Consider the following 24,249-nt stretch of genomic DNA (forward strand, 5'->3'; position numbering starts at 1 on the left):
CTCCATGTTTGATGCTATGTGGACCGTAGTGGCCTTCATTCATTCATTCATTCATTCATTCATTCATTCATTCATTCATTCATTCATTCATTCATTCATTCATTCATTTCTCAGGCCACAAATATTTCTGAAATTTAACAGAGAACTGGCGTTACCTTCTCCCGATGAAGATGGAGACTTATTTTGAAAATCAAGAGAAATCGAACATAAAATAAATCCATAAAGCTGGAATGGGATTATCCCACACTCCAGAAACTCAGAGTGTGTGATAATCCCATTCAAAAATGTTGCTTGCAGACTTTTTTTGAACTGGAATCTTCATTGAAAGTTAAATGCTAAGCTAAAATTGCCAGCATGCACTTCATTGAGGGGGGTGCACAAGTTTAACTGAGTGCAGCTGAGATGTTAGACAAAAGCAATAAGAGTATACAATCTCTGAATACCTCGTTGTTGTTTAATGCTACCCAGAAGTACAGTACATAATAAGACAATGAATGTTCACATGATCTCTAGGGAAGCAGCTGTGTAACGACTGACAAAGTTAAACCCAGCTTGCACTGAAAAAACAAAATAACAGAAGATGAAGCTGTGTGGATGACATGGTCAACACTGAAGTTTGTGAACAGACCAAGAGGAGTATGACTGGCTCTGTCAACACATCACTCTTGTGTACAAGTGGGCCCAATATTGGGACAAACCAAAGCTCCAGATGAATTTTATGACCCAGGATGAAATTTTCCTGTAGTCTGAGTCCGACCTCAGTGTCATATAGATAAAATCAGAACAATACTTCTGTCTTCTGCCAATGTTGACTCACACTATCCTATTATGCAGTATCTGTTTAGTTTGCCTAACGTCACCCCTCCTCAAAGTTTTGTGGACATTAGTCCTGTGGTTTTTGCATACAGTATTTAGATGTTACTGGGCAGCTGTGGATTCATCACCCACTGATTATAATGTTGGAGTTTACGTCCCCACCAATGAAATTGGGCTCTATGCAGAGTCCATTTAGCATTTATTGAAAACTTCTGCAGTGAAAAAGAAACTTGGCTCAACAGTTGATGGTTCTTATGTTCAGTTTCTGGTCAAGATGATGAGTAGAAGTGTGGATGTTTGGAGAGCGTCTGGAGTTAAAGTGAGGGTACATGTCCTGTAGCTCTGTGGATTTATCTGGGGTCATTTATGTGGCTTGGTGGGCTGCCAAGAGGCCTGGATTGAAACGTACGTCAGCATCGTGATTAACGGGTAATGACAGACCCAGGTGTCGATATATTCTGTGCTCAGATTTGTAGTGTGAGCATTATCACAGGCTCAGGCTCAATAGATCATCCAAAGGGAGTCAGGAGAGAAGTGTGGTCGTGAGAGGAGGTGACTACGAGTACTCAGAGGAAGGGGAAAAAAATGAAGGAAGAAGATTCGAGGCTCCCTCGGTGCCGCATGGAACTTATTTCTCATTTTCTTGCACAGACAGTAAATACGTTGCTTTCCCGCCTGTGCTCCCGACCTGAACCTGTGACCTGCCCTTGGTCTCTGATCATACTCCCATCGTCCCCTGCTCAAGGCTGCCGAGCAGGCTGGATCCAGGCCTTGTAATTCACAGTCTTCTAGATCGCCTGCCACAGTGTATTGATTTTTGTTTCTCCAATCTCCAGGAGAGAAGCTAAGAAAAGATTAAAAACACTGTCAGTTTGAAGTTGAATAAGAATCCTGCACAGGGGAGATACAAAGGGTCACAGCTGAGGTACGTATATCTCTTTATAGGTTTAACCCTTCCTTGGCCTAGAATCCTATTATCAATAGAGGGACATAGTACAGGGTCAGGAATGTTGAATAATCTCTAATGAATATAACAACAATTCACCATATTCTGATCCAGAGACAGGCTCCAGGTCACGTTGCAAATAATCGGATCAAAGTGTAATCTAATATTTTATTTAATTCGTTCCTCAACCCTCCTGGAATTCACAAAGACACCAGTAATCATGATTGTCATGTGAATTTGAGATCATTTTATGGTTGCATTTTGGAGCCTGAGTTGGAAGTAATGTAATAACAGTAAGTATTTAATATGCTTTGTGAATAATAGGATTCTGTTTAAGGTCACATCTCAAGAGACTCAGTCTTAAAAATCTCCTAAAAGACTTAAAAGAAGACTACAAACTCTTTTGCGTCAAACATGCCCTAATGTAAAAAATATTATTATTATGGATATTATGATTGACTTTGTGATTATTATTACTATTATCAATAAGAGTCATCAGCATCATCATTATCATCATGATAATAGTGTTTGTGTGTGAGTAAATTTCAGTACATAAAATAATTGAGTGAGGAAAGAACCCCTTAGAGGGGGCTTCTTTTCCTCCTCCCAGTAGACTTGTGTGACATCACTGTGTTTTAAACCAGTGGTAGGATTAAATGGGTGAGGGACTCTGCTGTCAATAACAGGTCACTGAAATAATTCTTATTTACATCGAGTCACTCTGTAATAATTTAAACCATTAATATTATATATACAGTGGAATGCAATAATTTCCTCAAATATCCCCTTATGTGAATTAATATTGTATTATATTGTCATGTGTCTTGACTGTATCTGCAGTAAACTTTTCTCACTACTGTTGGACACATTTTTAAATGAAACCATTCTATTTGTATTGATTTGAAATACTGTACAATGTACTTATACCCGAATACAAAGAGACTTCAAGTCTCTGTCTTGACATTTATTCATGTAGAAACCAGAACTACTTTCCTGTGTGAAATGTATGAGCTCCTGAAACACCACGATAGACCTGAACCCCACTGGTTTCTGGGAAGTCACTAGCAGTCTACTCCTTACCGTCGATGAAGGCTCATCCCAAGACATTCTTTCACTCCAGACTTGACGCAGGTCATACAGTACATTATAATATCAGCAGTAAAATTTTGTTTCATGTTCTCTGGTCATTCAAAGATGGTGATGATGGTGATGCTAAGTTGTTCATTCATTACCACGTGAAAGATTGACCAACCGGAACAAAGATATAGTACACTTTATATATTTGTATGCACATTCAACATCTTTCAACAGGTTACATCAGTCAAGCATTCCTATAAAACAGTGTCTATCCCCTCCAATTGAATCAGTGTTTGTGGCCCTCAGGAGCCACCGATGAGTTCTTCCCCTATCAACATGTCATTCCTTCGGCTGCAGCTCACACTGACCTGATTACACCCTTCACTCAGTTTGCGATTGTACATATTTTTATCGGTACGAGCTGCTCACCATCCCTCCCACATGTTTTACATTCTCATCTCAGTGTGTGTGTGTGTCTAGCTGGCATTTTGATCATGGCAGTCAGGCCCTATTCATCTCTGTGGTGTTGAAAAGGCTCCTTATTGGCACTGACCCCACTCGAAATATTGCCTTATCAGCTGAGCATGGGTTGCCATAAGGCATTAGGGCTGGCACATTTCTCCTGCTCCCCTCCCGAATGATCCCCACCCACTGGAAATAGATCACAGATACAACGCTGTCACTCCCTGTCGGCTCTGTTTACTTGATTTCTATCTATCAGTGGTCAAAACAAAGATGTCAAACGAAGCCAGTCTCTACGGATGCATGTTAAATATTCCTGTAATTTATGGGACATTTTAAAATGGAGTCAGATATAATTCAAACATCACAAGTAACTGGATTAGATATCTGTGTTTTACAGTAATCACCTACTGCACCTGAAAAATTGTAAATACAGGCGACAACTTTAATAAAAAATGACAGAAGACATAACAAAACAAATTAGAGGGTGACAATTTCCTCTGATGCCGTCACCTGAGGTTCAAATGGCTGTCACTGTGTTCTATTATTTAGTGAGTTGGTTGATGAAATGTCATCTTTGATGATGTTCACAAGGACGCTGACATCTAAGAAGTTCAGCAGGCACGGCTTAGCCTTGCCAAAAACATGAACTCTTCTTTAAATATTGAAGGCCTACATAAGGAGGAACATGGAGTCCTTTGTGCTGCCTGTCTTATTACACACACGACGGCTGGGGTAAATTAATTGGATGGATAGGAGTCGTTTTATGTTTGCTGATTAAAAAGAAAAGGGCCACCTCTCAGGGATGTAGCTCTTGTGTAGACAGGATTGTTTCCCAGGAGTGTGAGACCAGAAACAAACTCTGAACAGATCTCTCTTTTTCCAGTGATATCATTACCATAGGGATTAGCAATCTGCTGTATTACCCAGAAATTAGTTTGTTTGTTGTTTTCGATAGCCTCGTGGACATTTTATGTTGACATTTGCGGTAAGTGTTATAAAAATGATCAGCGACTGACAGGATACAGAGCCCCATAAAAATACCAGACACTATACAGAGTGATACTGTATTTTGTGTTATTCATAGGAATTTGGCTTCAGGCAACTTCATGAGTTTAAAGTCTGGTACAATATGCCGGGGCCTCCTCAAAGGGCATATTAGTGTTTGCTGTTGCATATTAATTTAGCATCCAGGATGACTGACTGGATACAACCCACCATGCTCCTTTATGCCTTCTCTCTTTCGCCCTGGAGGGGTAATATTACAGGATTATGAGTCCTGTGTGTTATATTTATACACCCCCTCTTTACGCTCCTTTTTATCTCAAGCAATTATGTCTTCCAACCCATCAATCTGTCACTCAACATCTACTTATACCAACCACAATGCCTCGCCGTGTGTCTCCTCATTCACTGCTCAACACTTCACTTTTTGTTCAATCCTGGTGTAATTTTTCTGCATGATGAGCAGCGAGAGAGTTGTTATATGTTACTTATTCAAATCCAATGGCACGCAGTGACCAGGACTGGGGTTGTGTACAGGATCTCGCTTAAAATACTGCATCAATTATTTTTAACTGAATTTGGTGGAATGGTCAGGCACGTATGTGTGTGTGAATTGGAATGGATTCATTTCATGATTATTCCTGTATTTTCAGTAGCAGAGACGATTATAGAGATCTTTGGATTTTTAGACATGTTCTTGTAATTGCAGCACTACTGAAGAGATTCCCATAAATGTGGTGGAATATGGTTTTATGGAAAAAGCTGATCCTGATGAAGGGCATCTTTTATAACATTCCTTAATATTTTCAAAACTCAAAACCTTCTGGGCAGATTTTTAATAAACATAAAAGTGTGGGGCAAAAAATCCATTAAAAGATCCGTTTTTGCAGTGGATCCATGTAAGCCTTGCTCTCACGTTTTTATCTAGACTTTTATGTATGCTTGTTCAGAAAATATTCCATAAATCAGGATCTTTGTCCCAGTATAGATATAAGGCTTGGTGTAGTTTTGCGCTGAAAATTAAACATACTCAGCCCTTGCTGCCATTAGCCAAAAGCTACTTTCAAATTTCCAATCATGCTCGACAAGCTTGCTGTAAAGTTATTTTTGCCATGTTGACGTGTCTCCATATGGCTGTACAGGTGTGAGGGGAGAACATGTGAGGAATCTATCACTACTGTACCTCAGTGGTGCTAGTTATTTTTGTTTGTCCCATCCTGTTTGGGGGGGGGGGGTCGCAGGGAGACCAGAAAATATGTGAGTGGAGGATCAATGGAAGAAATGTGCATGTGCTTGAAAAACGACAAACCACAAAACAAAACAAAAAAAACACACATACATATAATAAAATCTCTCACACACACACATGGAAACATCACAAACACACAGGATAAGCCCAAGTGGATTTGGTGCAAGCTGTTTTCACAGGCAGCAACCCACCCCCACCCCCTATTCCCCCCATCCCAGCCCTGTTCAGCAAAGCTGTCACAGCGGCAGCACTCATAATGAAGGGTAAAATATTTTATTCAGATTTATTAATTTGAAAATGAAGCATGCCTGTCGACAGAGGGACAGTTCTTCTCAATCTGTCAGCGCGGAGCCACTCGGCGCTGACACCAGGATTCATTTGTCTTGTCGGCTTTGACAGTCGGATTCTCCCAGTGCTCTACGGAGAGGGATCGCCCAGGGATTTTTTGAGCTGGATAAAACACATTCCGACAAGGAACAGCCTCTTTATTGATGCAAATTAGGCCGGAAAAATTCCAGCAACAGCTACTTGGCTCCAGAGCCCTGGTTTCTATTCTCTGTATTTTTTTTTTTTTTGAGTGGGGGGTGGGGGGTGTTAATAAAAGCAGCCTGAGAGTGTCGTGAGAATAGGGCCTGCAGGAGGACCTGTCACACTGCAGCTGTGACACACACATGGGACCTAGACCAAATTTTGGAGCCTCCTGCACTTTAAGGAGTCCTCTCCAGGTATAATACCTCACATTATAACAATGAGAATTTCTAACATTAGAACTTCACTTTTTAAAAAAAATATTTGACAACTAGAAGATTAAAATCCAAATTATGGCTCCACGTTTTTCATTCATTCACAGCATCAGTTGTGTTTAAGCTTTGTATTAAAAGCATCTGCACTCTGTCCTCTGCCCTCCTTTTAACTCTTCTTTGAATTCAGATTTATGTTTGTCTTTCTCTGCTGAGTCTATTTAGACCAGAGGCCAGGAGACTCACAAACTTTTGCTTGCCTGGATGAGTGCATGCGAGTTGTTTTTTTTATTTTGCCGAGAGTCCTTTGACATTTATCTCTCTTCACCTGCTCCGTGATGCTAATTCCTTGTGACAGCGTGTTTTCTCTCTCTCTCTTCCCTCTCTTTCTAGCCATCCTTTCTCACCCTTTCTTCCTCATCATTTTCACCTCCTGTCTTCTCCTTTCATTCTCCTCAAAGCTTGTCTTTTCTCTCCTCCAGACCTCGCTGCAGCTTCAGATACTGTATGTGCATCCTAACCCCAGCAACTCCTGATGCAGCACAGAGTGAATTGAACTCTGTGTGCAGTAGGATTCTTAAAAAGGAAACACTGCCAGTCAAATATGGCTGACAGGCGCAGCATGGGATGGGATAGTGAAGATGAAGATGCGTATGATGTGATTGCTTCCTTATAATGTTTAAAATCAGATGACCTCTCCAATCCATAAATTACTTAAATGGATGAGCTAGGAAAGGAGCGCGTGGAGACGCTGAAGCTCTGTCGTAGTGCTCAGATTAGTTAATTACTCAAGCAGACAGGAAGCACCACTTACTCAGAGTCCTCCCACTGTCAATACACAGCAACAGAGAAGGGCTCCTCTCCAGCCTTCTGCAGAGTGGGTTTGCTCTGGCTGGAAGATAGATGTAGCCCGTATGGAGCCAACACACACTGAAGCTCTTTCTGAGAGTCTCCATTGCGACTTGTGCTGCAGCAGACATCAGAGTGAAATGTCAGGGAGAGAGGTGGCCGTTTCAATTTGTTCCTACCCTGTGTATTGACCAGCTCTTATGGGAAAAGTCACCTTAATTGCAAAGGCTTCAATACTTGACCTCACCATCAGTTCATTAACCCAGCAATAAAAGGAGCCCTCATTCTGCCAGAACTGCCCCCCAACTGCCCATTTGAAAACCATCTCACTTCCAGAACCCCATTTTCCCCCAGAGTAAACGCTTGTGCTCGCCACCCACTTCATCAATTGCCTTCATAATTTTAAAAGCCTTTTTTATGTTGTTGTTTTTCTCTCATATAGTAAATGGAGCCATAATTTAATATTTTAATGCATGTTAATGTGTTGTTTAACCTTCTAGCAACAATCAGGCGTCTCTAAAAGGTTAACCTTGAACGTGAGCCAGTGCAGACAGCAGCACAATAACGCGTCAATCTTTGAAAAACATCTCTGTCTAATGGATTAGTGGTTGATTGCACAGCCCCATCTCGAGGTAGATGCCGTATATATTGGATAGGCATTAAAACGAGCATTTCTCAATTTTCTCGCTGCAGGCCCTCAGGGTCAATGGATCGCTGGGGCAAAAAAACGCTGAGTCAACACTTGCCTCTTAATTTATCTTGGGGTTTGATTATAGCTTCATTTAACTCTCAAGCAGCCCAACAGCACAAATATTAAGCAGGTTTGGTGTAAAAGACAGGATTCTTTGAAGAGATCTTTGCCATTTTTAGTAGTATTGTAGCTATGGTTATAGTCTAATGGAATGGGAAAACATGACAGACTGACAAGAGGCAAACAAGGCTGTAAGAAATGTGATAGGTACTTAAAAAAAGGAGATGAGTAATAAAAAGATCATGATGGGTACTACTGATGTATGATGGGTAACTGGACCGTCAGTACTGCATGTGAAAGCTTGATGTCCACATCAAATGTTTCCCATTTAAGGGTTTGTCAGAACACAGTTAGACACAACCTAACTGGGTTGATTCCACCTCCATTCAAAACCTGGGCTGAATCTGAATGTTTATATAGTCGGTCTGATTGTGTTTGGTGTTGGCAGATCAAGTCTTACGCCTTCTAATCTGCTCATCAAAGTCAGATCCGCCTTCATTTTCATCAAACATGTTTGATATTGAGGAATTAAAATCTGGACTTTCTAAGCTAGATCATTCTTAAATCTTAAAATTGAGGGAAAAAAAACTTATATAACCTGTTGTGGTTTATGTGATGGACTATTTGCTGTTGAGTGACATCTTAGCAACCCTTTTAAGTGCCTGATGATTGTTTCCAGAATGCTAAACCATCCCTTCAGCAGCCCAGAGCTAACCGTCCATCACTCACAATGCATTGCTTACATACAAAAAAATAAGGTCTGCAGTAATGTCAGCTCCGGGTGGTTTGTGAATGCAGATTTTTACAAGTCAAGTTGTGCAAGTTGGCTAACATGGATGTATTAAAAATACTAACCGGCGTACGAGTCCAGTGTCCACGGGGATGGAGAACAGCTCACAGCTCTTCTCATGAATAAATCCTTACCTGAAGCTAATGACTAACATTCATCTGCTGGCTAAACAAACAAAACATGTAAACAAGACAGGTTGGGAGTTGCTTATTCATCTTCTTTCTTCCCATCGCCAAACCTCTACGAGTCTCTGCACACATGGCAGACACCATCTCACCTCTCTTTAGCCAGAACCACGTCAGATAAATTACACTGTTCTGACCAGTACACCAGTACAGCCACCCCAAAATTTACACCAGTGTCTGCTGTATCCCGATGAAGTAGCAAACGACTAGATGCTCACATTTAAAACAAACACCACAAAATTAGGATTGCCAACGACAGCATAAAGGACTAGCATCACACCCTGAGTTTCGCTTGCCTCACACCCTAAGCCAGCTGGGATAGGCTCCAGCTCACCGTGACCTGCGACAGCGGATAAAGCGGTTCAGAAGATGGATGGATGGAACCAAAGCATAATCATGCCGGGGATGCAGCTCAGTGCCAGAGAGCATGCTTCACAGATATACCGCCCCGGGTTCAACTCATCTGAAGTCATACTGGGCACAAGTCAGTGTCAACTGGTCCCAAATCAGCATGAATACAGAGGATTGCAGCAGTAAGGGCATCCAGCATAATTAAAAAAAAACAAACAACCACAACAAATATGAACATTCATTTAAAATGGAAAAAGGATGACACTCTGTGGAAACTCCTGATGGGACAAACCAAATGGAAGTTTATCAACTGAAGAGTAATCACCAAATAGTAATCTCTTAGACTAGTGACTGAATGAATATGAACTATTAATCACATAATGTTGCTCAACCACTTAGCTTCTTATGGATTAATATCTTAATTTCTCTATATTAAACAGTTGAAGAACAGTGTTTTATAACACAGTAACTGTTAGCTAAAATAACTGTGTTTGTCACTAAACTAGTTTATCTGTCTCTGTCTTTACCCTTGTTATGTGAGATGCATGTGAGATGCCTGCGATACACTGCTGTGACAGTGGTTGAGCAATAGGCCTGTCTTGTTCTGGGCCCCTGCTGAAGCACTGTTCCTTTTGTTCTGTGATGTATTGATCCATTCAGACCTCCTCCAGAATGTACTCCACTGGTGCTCACTCTGCTCAAACGAGCCTATGCCACGGATGGCAGTGTAGTCTTCGCTCACACACAGCAGCTAAAGAGAACCTCCACACAGCCCAGCCTTCAGCAACTCCATTTTCTGCTCAGCTGCGATGAGTCTGTGAGTCGATCGAACCGTCGCATTTTATTTCCTAGCAAAGAATTAATGACGCTGCAGGGTTAAGAGTCACCTCTTGCTTCCCTTTTAATCAGTCCATGTTGTCCATCTAGCAGTATTACATGAATGAAAACAGAGCAGATGTGGAGCTCTTATGCTTTTATATCCCAGTCCAACCATATTATATTCAAACAAAGAGTTGTGTGTATGTATCTGCTCCATTAGTGCTGCCTCCACAGCACAGGATGAAAGGGGGGATTTATCTTCACAACCTCATCACATGGTGTGACCCAGCGCCCGGTGCAGAGAAGTCTGTCTCTGAGGTGCCATGGAAACCAGCCCACCTCTGGCTACTAGTCCTTATCCTCTCTTAAAGACGTCCTCTGTGCTGTTTCTGTGGAGAGTCAGTTTTAAACAGATTCTGTTCTGCAGGGTTTCACCTCTCCTAATGTGCCACAGAACTAACATTTCACATAAAATGTAATGTAGTGGGAATATCTGTGGACTTTTAACCAACTTTCCATCATTGTAATGTGGGTAGTATGTGCAAATTAACCATGTTCAAAATGTAACAAGGCAGTGCTGATCAAAAGTGTAAAAGGATTGTGTAGCTTCACTGCTTATTTGTCACCTGAAATATCAGGAATATGTGTTTATGGACTTTAGAGAACAGGAAGTCAATGCCATGTTATTTGTGAAAGCATAGGCTTGACTAACTGTAAAACAAATGCCGCGTTGATGAATAAGAACCCGGAATCATTCAACTGCAGTATGTTCACCTGAATTGCTTTGGATTGTGGGAGCAGGAAGGAGTAAACCCTGACAGAACCCAGACAAATAGGAGAACGCCGTTGGTGTGAGGCGACGCTGCCGGCCGTTCTGCTCCACTTATCATGCTTTTAACTGAATGAATCACATAATTGATTTATTTTTCTCTACTTTAGTGACCTATCTAATAATCAGACATTGATTTGTCTGTTTTTGTCTGTACTTCCAGGAAAGTTCAGGGAAGACTGACGTGACCCTTTGTCCCACACCGGGCTGTGGTATCCACCACTGCTGTAAAGAGTCTGCCTTTGTTACCTTTAATACTGCAGCCACACTTCCTAATATATCACTTATCATCTCTGCTGCAAAGCAAAGCATGTTACAGCATTTCCTGTTTTATCACTAGTGAGCAGCTGATCACACACCAACCTGGCAACACTGCAAACTCTGTGATTTGTTTTCCTTCCAATGTAGCCTGAAAATATCAGCTTATTTTGAGATTGTTAAATGCCCTACTAACCCTAACTTAGCAGATGTTGGGGAGTCGTGCGGATGTTGGTGTAACAGAGACCCCCCTCAGGTATTCTCATTATTCAACCACTGAGCAGATGGCACAGGAACTTACCACACTTACCATTATCCATCATACATATTCTGCTCCCAATTTACATAACCAGTGCGTCGTAGGAGCTCCTACGGGGAGACTACCTTGCTCCAGGATGGTACTGCAGCTCCACCTGAGGCTTGGGAAGACAGTTTAACATGTCACCGCCGCTACAACTCAAACTCCAATATGCTAATAGCTGTTCTGAAGAATTCTAATGGGTGTATATTTTGAATTGTGGAGGAAGGAAAAGCTGCAGCATGTTGATTTTTAAACAGGTTGATTCCAATCTAGAGATGTTTTGCTGTGAAACATCCCTAATAAGATTGTTCAGTAGTGGCCTTTATTGTGGCCTGCAGGGCTGAAATCAAGTCTGTCAGAATTTCAGGACTGATGCATTCACATGAGCTCACATTTGAAAAATATACTGCAAAATAGATGAGCCATTCAATCTCAGAGCAGGAAAACCATTTTGTCATTCAGAGACCCTGAAAACCCATTTTCTCCACTTTTTCTCAATCAGCTTCTTGCCATGACAAGTTCCTCGGCAGCTTGAAGTGCTATCTGCTCTACTTCCCTCACTGGATGTCACCAACTCTGTGCAGCTATAGGGTTTTAATGCGATTGTCATGATGTGGGGCTGTCCCTGTCTTCCATTGTGTTTGAAATGAAATGCTAAAAGAACATGAGTATGATAAGAGTGATCTTCTTCATAAATCCATGACTGTTAAGACAAAATCTCCATTTAATACAATGAAATACTTCCCAGGCACTTGTAAGGCAAATTAAACAACAGTAAAGACATCTGTTTGACCCAAACAGGAATAACAAATAAATCATTAAACAGTTATTCTCACAGATGGACAGGCCTGTACAATTTTTTATTCATTACACTGCTTACAGTCACAACCTATTGAGGTAATTTCTCGTATACTGGAATATTGATGAAATTGCAGACAAATTCTGAAGAGACATAATGCATTCTGGGATGTGCAAGCAGTCAGCTCAAGGTATACACTCAGACACACCTTCCAATGTGGTTTACTCGTGGCATTTCTCACATACTCAAATTCCACCTATGCAGCTGAAGTCAGACTTACTCAGTCTGGTATTGTCGATGGTAGGGTGAGTGTTAAACCAGCGCTCTGGTCCACGTAAAGTACCTGGCAAGGCAACATGGGACCAGTGACACCTGGACAGAAAATGTAAACCAGTTATTCTCATTTTATCTTCTCTTATATTACATCATATTTCATATTTGTTTTCTATAATACGTGATGCATTTCCTTCTGTCTTTGCCTTCAATGTCAAAACAGGACATTTTGCTGTTTTATATATCTCAGTACTCTATATCTATCCAAAATCAACCGTACAATTCCCAACCACTATTACAGTAGAAGAAGAAGAAAGAAGAAACAACCTTTAATGATCCCTTTGGGGAAATTATTACAGTAAGTTAGTATGTGATTCTGAGCATGGTCCATAAGTATTCAACTACTTCTAAGTTAGAGATGCTTGTTCTTCTCTTAAATGTTTAAAGATCTGTTGCAGACCTTAGGTGATAAGGAACGCTGTGGACCAGCGGTTTGCACCATTTGCACTGAAAAACAATTGAAGCAATACACATTTGAGCCAATGCCTCAATTCCTCCTCAGGTTTACAGCCAGGTACTTGCTAAGAAATTCAACAAAGCATTGAAGAACACATGAATGATGAAAACTGCCTGTATTCAATTATTTATATTTTTAGTAATGTTTTCATGAAGAAGAACATGTGGTAAAACATGTTTGTTAGGTTTGAATGATGAACAGCAAATGTTGAAGCATTTAACACTGAAGGTAAACAGACCCTGTGTGGTAAGATTGACAGGCACAAGTTATATGTTCAAAAAATACAGTAATCCCTCGAGCATTTTCCTTATGTTTTAATGCATTTTCTTCAAATATGATTATATATATATATATATATATATATATATATATATATATATATATATATATATATATATATATATATATATATATATATATATATATATATATAATTGAAGGCAAAGGCAAAGACAGAAGGATTATATATATATATATATATATATATTGTATATAGACACACACACACACACACACACACACACACACACACACACACACACACACACAAACACACACACACACACACACATTTTTATTTAAGGAAAATTAATGAACAAATAATCAACTTTTAACATAAATATTATCATGATTTCTGGTTATGTTGGGCCAGCAGAGAAGGCCTTGCTGGCCTTGACTGCCCACCACTGAAAAATATCTCCTTCTCCTTTCAGCTTTTTCCTTCAAGAGTCCCTGCAGCGAATCAGGTGCCTCCATCTAACCCTGTCTTCTGCATCCTCTTCTCTCACACCAACTACCTTCATGTCCTCTTTCACTACATCCATAAACCTCCTCTTTGGTCTTCCTCTAGGCCTCCTGCCTGGCAGTTCAAAACTCAACATCCTTCCACCAATATATTCACTATCTCTCCTCTGGACATGTCCAAACCATCTCAGTCTGGCCTCTCTGACTTTATCTCCAAAATCTCTAACATGTGCTGTTCCTCTGTACTCATTCCTGATCCTATCCTTCCTGGTCACTCCCAGAGAGAACCTCAGCATCTTCATCTCTGCTACCTCCAGCTCTGTCTCCTGTCTTTCCCTCAGTGACACTGTCTCTAGACCAAACAGCATCGCTGGTCTCACCACAGTTTTGTACACCTTTCCTTTCATTTTAGCTGAAACTCTTCTATCACACATCACACCTGACACTTTCCTCCACCCGTTCCATCCTGCCTGTACACGCTTCTTCACCTCTTTTCCACACTCTCCATTGCTCTGGACTGTTGACCCTAAGTACTTAAAATCCTCCACCTTCTTGATCTCTTCTCCCTCTAACCTCACTCTTCCACTTGGGTCCCTCTTATTCACACACATGTACTCTGTCTTACTGCAGCTAACCTTCATTCCTCTCCTTTCCAGGACAAACCTCCACCTCTCTAGCTTCTCCTCCAACTGTTCCCTGCTCTCACTGCAGATCACAATGTCATCTGCAAACATCATAGTCCATGGTCTAACCTCATCTGTCAGCCTATCCATCACCATAGCGAACAAGAAGGGGCTCAGAGCTGATCCCTGATGCAGTCCCACCTCCACCTTGAACTCCTCTGTCACACCTACAGCACACCTCACCACTGTCTTACAGTCCTCATACATGTCCTGCACCGCTCTAACATACTTCTCTGCCACTCCAGAGAAGTATGGAGTGGCAACCCGGAAACTAGTTAATTCAACTTACGTCGTTTTAAGACTTACGTTGCATCTCCTGGAACCAGTTGACGTAAGCTGTTCCCTACTCTCAGTCTTATACTCCTGGTGTTCCTCTTCTCTCTCTTCTTACGAACACACTTTCCTCCTCTCCTTCTTTGACCAACAGTAGTCCAATTTCCACCGGCGCCCTGTACGTGAACAGCACCAATGACGGTCGTTGTTACCCCGGGCCTTGACCGATCCGGTATGGAAGTCATAGATTTGATTCGCATGTTTGATTTGGCAAAAGTTTTACACAACTCTCCGTATTTATCTGGGCTCTGGGCTACATCCTTTTTAGACTTACGTTGCATCTCCTGGAACCAGTTGATCTAAGCTGTTTACCTGTATTAAGTTTGTTTTTCTGGATTTCTGATCAGAACACATGTTTAGATAAACATTGATTACAAAGGGTGTTTTTAATGATAAATTGATAAGGTAATGGTTAGCAGAAGCCTTTACATCTCATTTAACTCTGGCTTGATTTTCATATTAAAGCGCAGTTCCACTCAACATACACATACACTACCTAATACAATATCAAACATGTATACATCTAGGCTGATGATTTTCACAGCACTCCTCATCCTTAAGCTTTTTTCCAACAAGCATTTTAGCAACCCTCTTCCCTCCTCCTCTTTCCTATGAATGGCTGTCAGTGGTGGGGGGAGCAACCACAGAGGCAGCGGTGGGCCTAAAGGGCACTTTTCAGCCTGGCCAGACACACTTGGGCCTTGCTGCTTGGCTGCTCAACATGGGTCACCGCCTTACATTAGGAGGACCCTGCCAAAGTCATCCAAGTGGAGCCCTGCAACCTACCTGGAAATGACTGAACAAAGTAGATGTTCCTCTGCATACAGCAGCAAAGCAGCATGTCCGACTGGAAGGCTCTGTTACACCAAAATAACATGTATCAGTCAATGAGCCATAAATTTCCAAACACATCATCTGTCTGGTCATTATCTTTACTAAAACAGCCTGTAGTTCGGGATTATTTTTATTAGTACTCTCTTGGCACTGCGTGGAGATGGAATGGTCTCCCGTGGAGCCAGTGGGGCTCCTGCTGAGGTCAGACGGAGCGTCTAAAGCAGACCTCATGTGTCAGCCTCTATTATTTATTTGGAGTCCAGGCTCTATTCATCACCGTGTTGCCACTCCGTGCCGTCTCCCTGCTCGTCAGAGACAGCCTCATCTCCCAGCGTCTCTTCTGCAATCCCACCTTTACAGTCCAATGATCGACGTTTCACGAGAGGCACCTCAAGGTGGGGCTAAATGGTTTTATATTCCCCATCATGTCGCGTAGGCGGAGTCTTAACTCTCACGCTTCTCGCTATGCTGCCGCCTGCCCAGCCTGTACTGTACATGACAAAAGCAAAAGGATGCAGGGAGTGAAATAAATTCACACTTCTTGATTCTCGTTGTCACTTTTTTTTTGGTGATTTGGAAGGAAGGAGAGGTTTTTGATCATTGCGCAACATTATAAGGAAAGGTGTCCTAGTTCATGTTAGTAGTACCCAGCAGTGTCTCTTTTTACGCACAGCCTTCTCCCGCAGTTCAGATCAGATTTCACATTCAGCTCCGACCAGCTGAGAGAGACAGCCAGAGAGCAGGAGGACTCCTATCTCCGCTTTCTCCCCCGATAGGCTTTCCCTCTTTACGCGCCGTGTGCCACAAACCTCCTCCCCCCCCCCACTGCGAGGAAAGACGCGGAGCAAATATTAGAGCACCACCAGGATTTTTTTTTTTTCCTCCCTTGCTTTTTTTTTTTTCTTTTATGTATTTTTGCAGGATTTCATCAGCGAGAGCGCCTCACAGATTTAGATAAGAGACAGAACGAGAGATGGACGAGCAGCCGAGGTTGATGCACTCTCACACGGGGGTAGGCATGGCAGGGCACCCCGGCCTGCCGCAACATATGCAGGAAGGCACCGGAGGAACGGACGGCGACGGAAGAAAACAAGACATTGGAGACATTTTACAGCAAATTATGACCATCACGGATCAGAGTCTGGACGAAGCTCAAGCCAGGTAAATGTGCTCCGATTACAGCGGGAGGAGGAGGAGGCGGCAAAACTAGGCAGAGAAATTAAAAAGACGCGTAAAATGATAAAAGATACATAAAATATGATTAAGAATACAGTCCGTGTAAGAAGGTTTAGGTGTTCACTTAAAGGCATCACACTGACGGACAAAAATAGTGGAAAACAACAATGGCATGTCTGTGAATTACCAGCCTGCTCCCTGAGAAATAACTCGACAACTGCGCGCCTTAAGGAGAAAATAAAAGTGTATGAATGTGGTGTTTATTACTGTGACCTGCCAACGTGTCTCCCACTGACAGGCATTTTAAAGCACTTCACACTTTAATGTAGTCTAGTTATGGACACGAAGCCACACCTAAACAGCAAATGGTACATTTAATAAATAGAATTAAATAAAAAACGGTTCAGGCGCCAGTTTGTTTACAACGTGACGGGCGAATGGAACTTTATCACCGCGGATGCACAATTCAGGATTACATCCATCCGACATTATACACATTAAATCCACTGAAGGTGCTCAGAAAAGAAATGAATATATGACTTAATAATAACAGAACAATAGATGGAGCTGGAGTGAAAATTACTCCTCGTTTGATAAAAGGAAAGGATGTAGAAATGGTGCTGAGCACATGTGGACAATATTTTATTAATCCATTAAAATAGCTGTACTTATAATTATATATTGTTTTGTGTGTGCATATATATATATATATATATATATATATATATATATATATATATATATATATATATATATTAGTTTCTTGAACATGTATGTAAAACTGCAAATAAAATTGATAATAAGGAGCTTGTCTGCTCAATAATTCGAAGCAGAACATGCCATAGATGTAATTTCTGATGGTTTGCTTATGAAACCACTTCTGTTTCAGGAAACACGCTCTGAACTGTCACAGAATGAAGCCGGCTCTTTTCAATGTCTTGTGTGAAATCAAAGAAAAGACAGGTATGTTCACATTTATTCCAACCTTATAGGGAACCTAACGGTGCACGTCTGTCTCCACACTGCCTCACTAGAAATACTCAAACTCTTGTGAGTCTCCCTTTTTCATTAATGAAGCAAACAGGCGACCAAAGAGGCCCCGCTTTGCTATTTTATCACCTAGGGATAATTTGCACTCCACTCTCTGAATCACACCCTGATGCCGGATTTTCAGTCACAACACCATTCACCAAACAAATTTCACTGACATGTCAGACATGTGTTTCCTCCTGTAGAAGATTTCAACCGTTCTACAATGGGAACCTTGGACAATTACTTTGAGCAGTACTTATCAATTATTGTGTCAAAATATGAATGAGGTTTTTTGATGCTATTGTGGAATAATAGAGAGTGTTGAGCAAAATTGTCAGAAGCATGTTGATGTCTCCCCTTGTGAGTTAACTGTCAAGTGTGGTGAATACGTCTCTTTCTATTCTGTAGTGTGTCTCTCTATTAGAGCAGTTGTGAGGGAGCATGTCAGCTGAATAATTGCTAGGAGAGAAATAAGCTAACACGGGAGGCGTAAGTCATGTTTCCAAATCATTTTCCTCGTGACATTTTTGAAATTGGCACAGATGGAATTCGGCACACTTTCACACTGATAGCGTGCATCTCATCTTTTTTTTTTTTTTTTCCTCGTGTGCTGGAGGACTCACACTCAACGCTGTGGAGACACACATGGTAGTTTTGCTGTGAGAGGCAGCACTTTTTGTGTGTCACATTCATTAGTGTGTGAAATGAAATGGATTAGATGGAAGATGGACCATAGTTGCACTTGCTCGTATTTGACCTCAGTAGCGACGTGGAGTCTCCTGGTGGCTCTCGTGGATGATTTCGGTGAAGTTCAACCAAGCCGCCTTCCTCCAAGAGCGGGCAGTTCATCTTGAATCGGCCGCGGTCCCAGGAGAGCAGGGGGCCCATTTGAAGCTCGGCTTTTCTGTTGTCTTGGTAGGTTTTTGGAGAAGGGGGGGGGGGGGGTATGACACAGTTATGCATATCTTTGCACTCCCTGGCGCTTCTCGGAGTTCATCCAAAGTTCGGCTCTGTAGAGAGTACAAAGCAACATGGACCTCTTCCTGTCTGCACAGCCGTTCTCCTGTCCTTCAGCTGCAGACCTGTAAATATGAGCTGCAGCTCTGACATCAGTTTGTGGTTTTACTGGCTGTTTAAGTTAACAGCTATAAATGGAGTTTAAGATTTAAGTTATCTGTCACTTTAACACTGATTGGTTCGATTACATATCAGTTTAAATTTACAACAAACAAACATGGTGGATTAAATAAGCCTATTTACGTAATGAGCATCTCCATCCTCACCTTCGTTCCTCTGCAGTTCTGGCTTAAATAGAATGATGGCTTTTCTTTTTTTTTTCATCAAGTTTTTTGAAAAAGTTTGTTTTGTTTTCACTTTGGGAAAAAAGAAGAAGTTGCGATTATGTTTCACCTCCTCCGACACAAAAAATGAGCCTGATATCCAACTGTTAATGTTTTACTGGTTGGTGTTCAATTTCATTGGTGAAAGCATCCAGATTGTAATCTCATCAGGATTAAGATTGGGACAAAACCAGTTTTGAAGTGAACATTAATATTAATGGTCTCGTCTAAAAGAGGTGGAACTCATCTTGTTGTTTACTCTGATACTGTAGGTATGCTTTTAAATGAATTAAAAGTCTGTTAAATTGGGAGATGAGTTTTTTGACTCATTTGTTTGTATTTATAAATTTTCTTAATTTATGGTAATTGATTGTGAGTATTTCTTAATTTCTCTGAATTTCCACCACGTGACGTGAAATGTTTGAAAGTGAAAATGAAAGAAATATGGTTTTAATTTATTAATTTTTACAGATTATAGGTGCTAGATGTGTTGTTTTCATTTTTTGTTGCTGTTGTTCTTTGTTACCTTGGAAACAAAGTCAAAGCTACTTTCTGCCTCGTCCTGTTGATCCAGCGGTCCGTCTGTCTCGGCTGTTCGGCTCTAGCTGCAGTCGAGTCGATTAGCCGACTCGTATCCCAGTGAATCCACAGAGCCGCTGCTGCTGGTGTTGTTTTTCCATCGCTGGCTGTCCCCAGAGCAGCTGACAGCACCTGCAGGACACAATGCCAGTGTTGATCTAGCGCCTGAACTTGTGACCTGCTCTGTGTATTTTTACTGGGATGAAGTGAAGGCCAGCAGAAATATTGTGCAGGGTAAACAGGCACAATAGTTCAGCAACACCCGGGAGGAAAAGAGAAGGAAGGAACACTTCATTTAAACCAGCGCCTTGTTTTTTATTCTATTTCCGACAGACATCACTTTTGTCTTTTTACAGCTCAATTCCAGGAATATTCAGGTTGTTTTTACTTCAAAGAAAGACAGTTTTTCTTACAAAATGCATGATTCTCTCTCTTTCTTTCTGTGTGTGTGTGTGTGTGTGTGTGTGTGTGTGTGTGTGTGTGTGTGTGTGTGTGTGTGTGTGTGTGTGTGTGTGTGTGTGTGTGTGTGTGTGTGTGTGTGTGTAGCGATGCATACCTAAGGAGAGATGGAGCATGAAATATATAAAGCATATTAATAATACCACTCAATATGTCCAGGATGTGATGCAAAGGTAAGAACAGCGGGTTTTGTCTGTGTTAGCGTTCTTCCTAGCAACGGTGGTGAAAGTCTCTGTGAGACGCTCTCACAGAGACTTTCCAAATATATATCCAAACAGACTCGCCGCTATTGGCTCAGGAAACCTCAGGCTTCCATGAACTGGACTGAAGCTAACAGGCTGGTCAAGATTTCAGGCTTTTCATTTTCTTTATGTGATCCATCCATCCATGAAAAAAAAGGTGATATTTGAAAGGTGGGCTGTTTTCTCTATATGTCTGGGCTTTTTTTTTTTCTTTTTTTATGATTGATGAAAAGCTCTCTTTAGATAAGCAAATGGTTGACAAACTGATTTGGAAAATGAGCCGCCCTGACCTCTGTAAACACTTCACCAACATCATAAATCTCTAGCAGTGTCAAACAAAACCACTCCTTGACTGAGCTGCTCAGTAAATGTGCTGCTCTGACTTGCTGTGTAATTTTTTTCTCCTCAACCTCAACAAAAGGCCAGCTTTCTTGTGGCCTGTGTTTGTATAGTGTTAGGTTTCAAGCCTATGGGATCCTCCATTTATAAAAATGACTAGCCGAGTGATGTAATGTTATTTTTTGAAGGGTGAAAATGTGGTGTTTTACAGAGGCAGCCGAGTAGTGTTTGACAAGATTAAATGAGCCAGAGGTCTGATTATGGAAGGTGCATGGATGCTTACATTACATTGACTTGTCAGCCCATTCATATACTTGCTTTCTGCCTGTTTGTACTGAAGTCAGCCGCATGTCACTGTGATGGTGATCAGGTAGAATCAGATCAGATGTAATGCAATCTGGTGAAGTGCTGAAACAATTAGGATGTCACAATTAGAAAATGAATTGTATACGTGATTAATGGCTGAATTCAAACATTCTGGCTCCTCTGCTGAACTGCTTTTGTATTTGATGTCGTTCCAAACTGTTAGTTTGACTAAACGCTGTAACTCATTTTAATTATCGACTAATCAAATCATTTTTTGATGCATAAAACCTTAAAAGTCAGTGCGTGTGTTATCCCACAGTCAGCAGTGACAGATTGATAGAAGAAAGTCTCACATGACCAACTCATTTTTCTTTTTTAAACAACTTAATTTTCCGTCCAAAATAATATTTTTTTAATAAACTGTCTCTGTTGTTTCTACATTCTATGGACCAAGCAAATATTTAAATGCAGAATTTACCAACAGCTATATTGCTGCAACCGCTGTTGGTAAACAGCGATATTTACCAACGGTAATATTGCCAAAAAAAGCACAAAAGGAGGGCTGCAGCTATAATTTCCATTAACCACAGATTCATTGTTGATTAATTGATTGATTGTTTCTCTATACTGCATTACTGATCCAGCTGATCCAGATTGTTCCTATAGTGAGACAATCCAGAGCTAAAGGCCTTCATTTTAGATTTTCACGTTAGCTATCTTGAAAATAGTGTCACCGTTAAAAAATGCAGCCCACGGTGAGTGTTTTTGGTTTATTTCCCAGGTTGTGTGGAGTCGGAGTGTGCGTTGGTTTCTCTGAATGTAAATCCTGGTTGTAATTGAGCGTCACGGGGCTGCGTCTCCCCTCTCGTGTCCGTCCCTCGGTGGACACAGAGACGACTCTGATACGTGCAGCTTTTGTCTCCCTCCTTGATGCTGATACAGCAGCGTTGGGGATGGGGGGTGGGGGGCAGCCTCCCCACTACAGCTGTTTCCACCAGCCCTCTGCTTAATCCTGCATCGAGTAGGAGGAAGAGCTGGGGTCTAGTTCAGCTCAGAGGATGACGACCAGTGGAGAGAAGTGTTTTTGATTAAATAGCACGAGGCCCGTTTGGATGAATTTAATGGCGAATGGTGATCTCAGTATCTTCTGTGATTGACAGCATTGTAAATGGTGAGTTAATGCCATTACAGTACAGAACAATGTGGTTACATTATACATTATGCAAATTGTCAGTCGCCTAATTGATACATGTTAATCATATTAAGGAGCCTAATTATAGGAGTCTTACTGCAGTGCCTTTGGTAATTAAACCTGACTTCACATGTAAAAGGAAAGTGATCTATTTTTTTCCACATCGTCAGTCTAAAAACACGAGAACCGGCACGTTATGATTTTTACATTTCAAACTGAAATAATTTCCTGAACTAATGAATGTTTTTGGGTTTTTTTTTTCCTCCTTACTGAAGGCCATTGGGATGCAGTTTGTAGAAAAAAATTGCGTTGAGCCATGAGCCGCTCTGCCAGTGTGGAGATTACAGAATGAAGGCGAGATCCAAGCAGACTTGTAAAAGAGCAGCGGCCTCCATCTTTTACCTGAATGTCGACTCCTGTGCTCAACACGCTGCTTAAATATCACTCCCCTGCCATTCACCTTGTTCGAGGCGGTCTCTGCAATCTCACTCCCAGCAGGTTTGGGTCTGCCTTCTTTTACACCAGCTCCTTAATATGTTAGGAATTTAATCAAGTCTACAAATTTGTTATGCACGTTAAATTGAACATGCAATGGCACATTTGAATGTGGTTGCCATACCAACCCCCCAGGAGTTCACTTTCCATAATGTAGTGTTTGGAATCTCATTTCCTCCACTTTTCCCTGCTGCTACTTGCAGACGCCACCTCCAGGCTTCCTCTGTACGCTCACTATGAACTGACACAGCTTTCAAACACTGGAGGGAGAGAGAAAGAAAGGAGGGAAAGAGAGAGAGGCCTCTCTCCACGTAGTGGAAATGACACAAATTAATATACACTACTTAAACCAGACCAAGATTAATGGTTCCCTTTCGCTGCAGCTTAGTCCCACTGTCAGTTGCCGGGTGCTCGTTGGACAAAATCAACACTAATCAACATTTATTCCACTTTTGCCCTGGGCTCTCAGGAGTCTGGCAGGACTACGTGCTGCCCCCCCCCACCCCCACCCCACCCCCACCCCCTTCCTCGGAGCAATACACCCCTCCCTTCGTCCGTCTCGCTACGCTTTTCACCTCTCATCCAACTCCTCCATACATCACCCTCCTCACACCGCTCGGCTCCTCAGAGGAGAGTGCGCCCCCTCCTATCAGGCCACATTAGAGTCATGATAGATTTTCTCTTTTCATTTGCATCTGATATTTAACACAGCAAAGCAGTTGCTCTGTCACTTTACAGTAGAAGTGTGTTTGCATGTGTGTTTGTGTGTGTGTGTGTGTGTGTGTGTGTGTGTGTGTGTGTGTGTGTGTGTGTGTGTGTGGACAGGTTTTAGTTCACGTGTGGTTTTGAAGCAGCCGTAATCTTATCTGCACTCAGTCCCCACTGAATTATGAGAAACACGATACGCGTTCGCTGTTCTCTCCTGGAGTGAGTGTCAGGTTGTGTATTTATACAACACTTCATTTTCTGGAAAGGAGGATTTTAAAATATCCACTGCTGGGAAACTCTTGCTATAAGTTATCACGCAAGCGCGCACCGTGGATCGTAAATATTGCTTTGATTACTGTGACTGGCAGCAGTGGCATCCACAGATCTGCTGACTCCTCTCCACCGGCGGGCCTCCTCACAGAGAAACATTAAGCATCCAGCGAAGCCTCATTATTGGCTGAGCTAATGTGGGCTGCAATTCCACTGCTGCTACTCGTCTCTTTGTCATTCCATCGGCTGCAATAAAAACATCCTCACAGGGGTGATTATGAAGAAATATGCCTAATATTAAAGTGTGTCTGTATCCGGACTGTAAATGTACAGTAAATGTAGTTTACAATATTCTTATGGAAAAGTACAACTGCATTACTGTGAATATGTTAGAAAATATCAGAGTTTCCATTCTAATTATTACAAGGACTTGGGTGTGTGTGTTATGTACTATGGTGGATTCCCACAGCAGACACTAAATTGCTTTTTTAATCTTAGCT

The 24,249-nt window shown here is 41.6% G+C and overlaps 1 protein-coding gene across 2 annotated transcripts in view; it reads left to right on the top strand.

Moving 5' to 3' along the window:
- The first annotated feature begins 16,121 nt into the window (after positions 1-16,121).
- The window catches only part of LOC137599224 (pre-B-cell leukemia transcription factor 1), a 63,814-nt gene continuing 55,686 nt past the window's right edge, over positions 16,122-24,249 (top strand). For both annotated transcript variants that reach the window (XM_068320024.1, XM_068320023.1), the window contains exons 1-2: positions 16,122-16,772; positions 17,677-17,750. In XM_068320024.1, coding sequence (XP_068176125.1) covers positions 16,585-16,772; positions 17,677-17,750 — 262 coding nt within the window. In that variant the 5' untranslated portion in view covers positions 16,122-16,584. The remainder of the gene's footprint in view (positions 16,773-17,676; positions 17,751-24,249) is intronic.

The sequence above is a fragment of the Antennarius striatus genome, chromosome 7, assembly GCF_040054535.1.
Source record: "Antennarius striatus isolate MH-2024 chromosome 7, ASM4005453v1, whole genome shotgun sequence".
Classification (NCBI taxonomy): Eukaryota; Metazoa; Chordata; class Actinopteri; order Lophiiformes; family Antennariidae; genus Antennarius; species Antennarius striatus.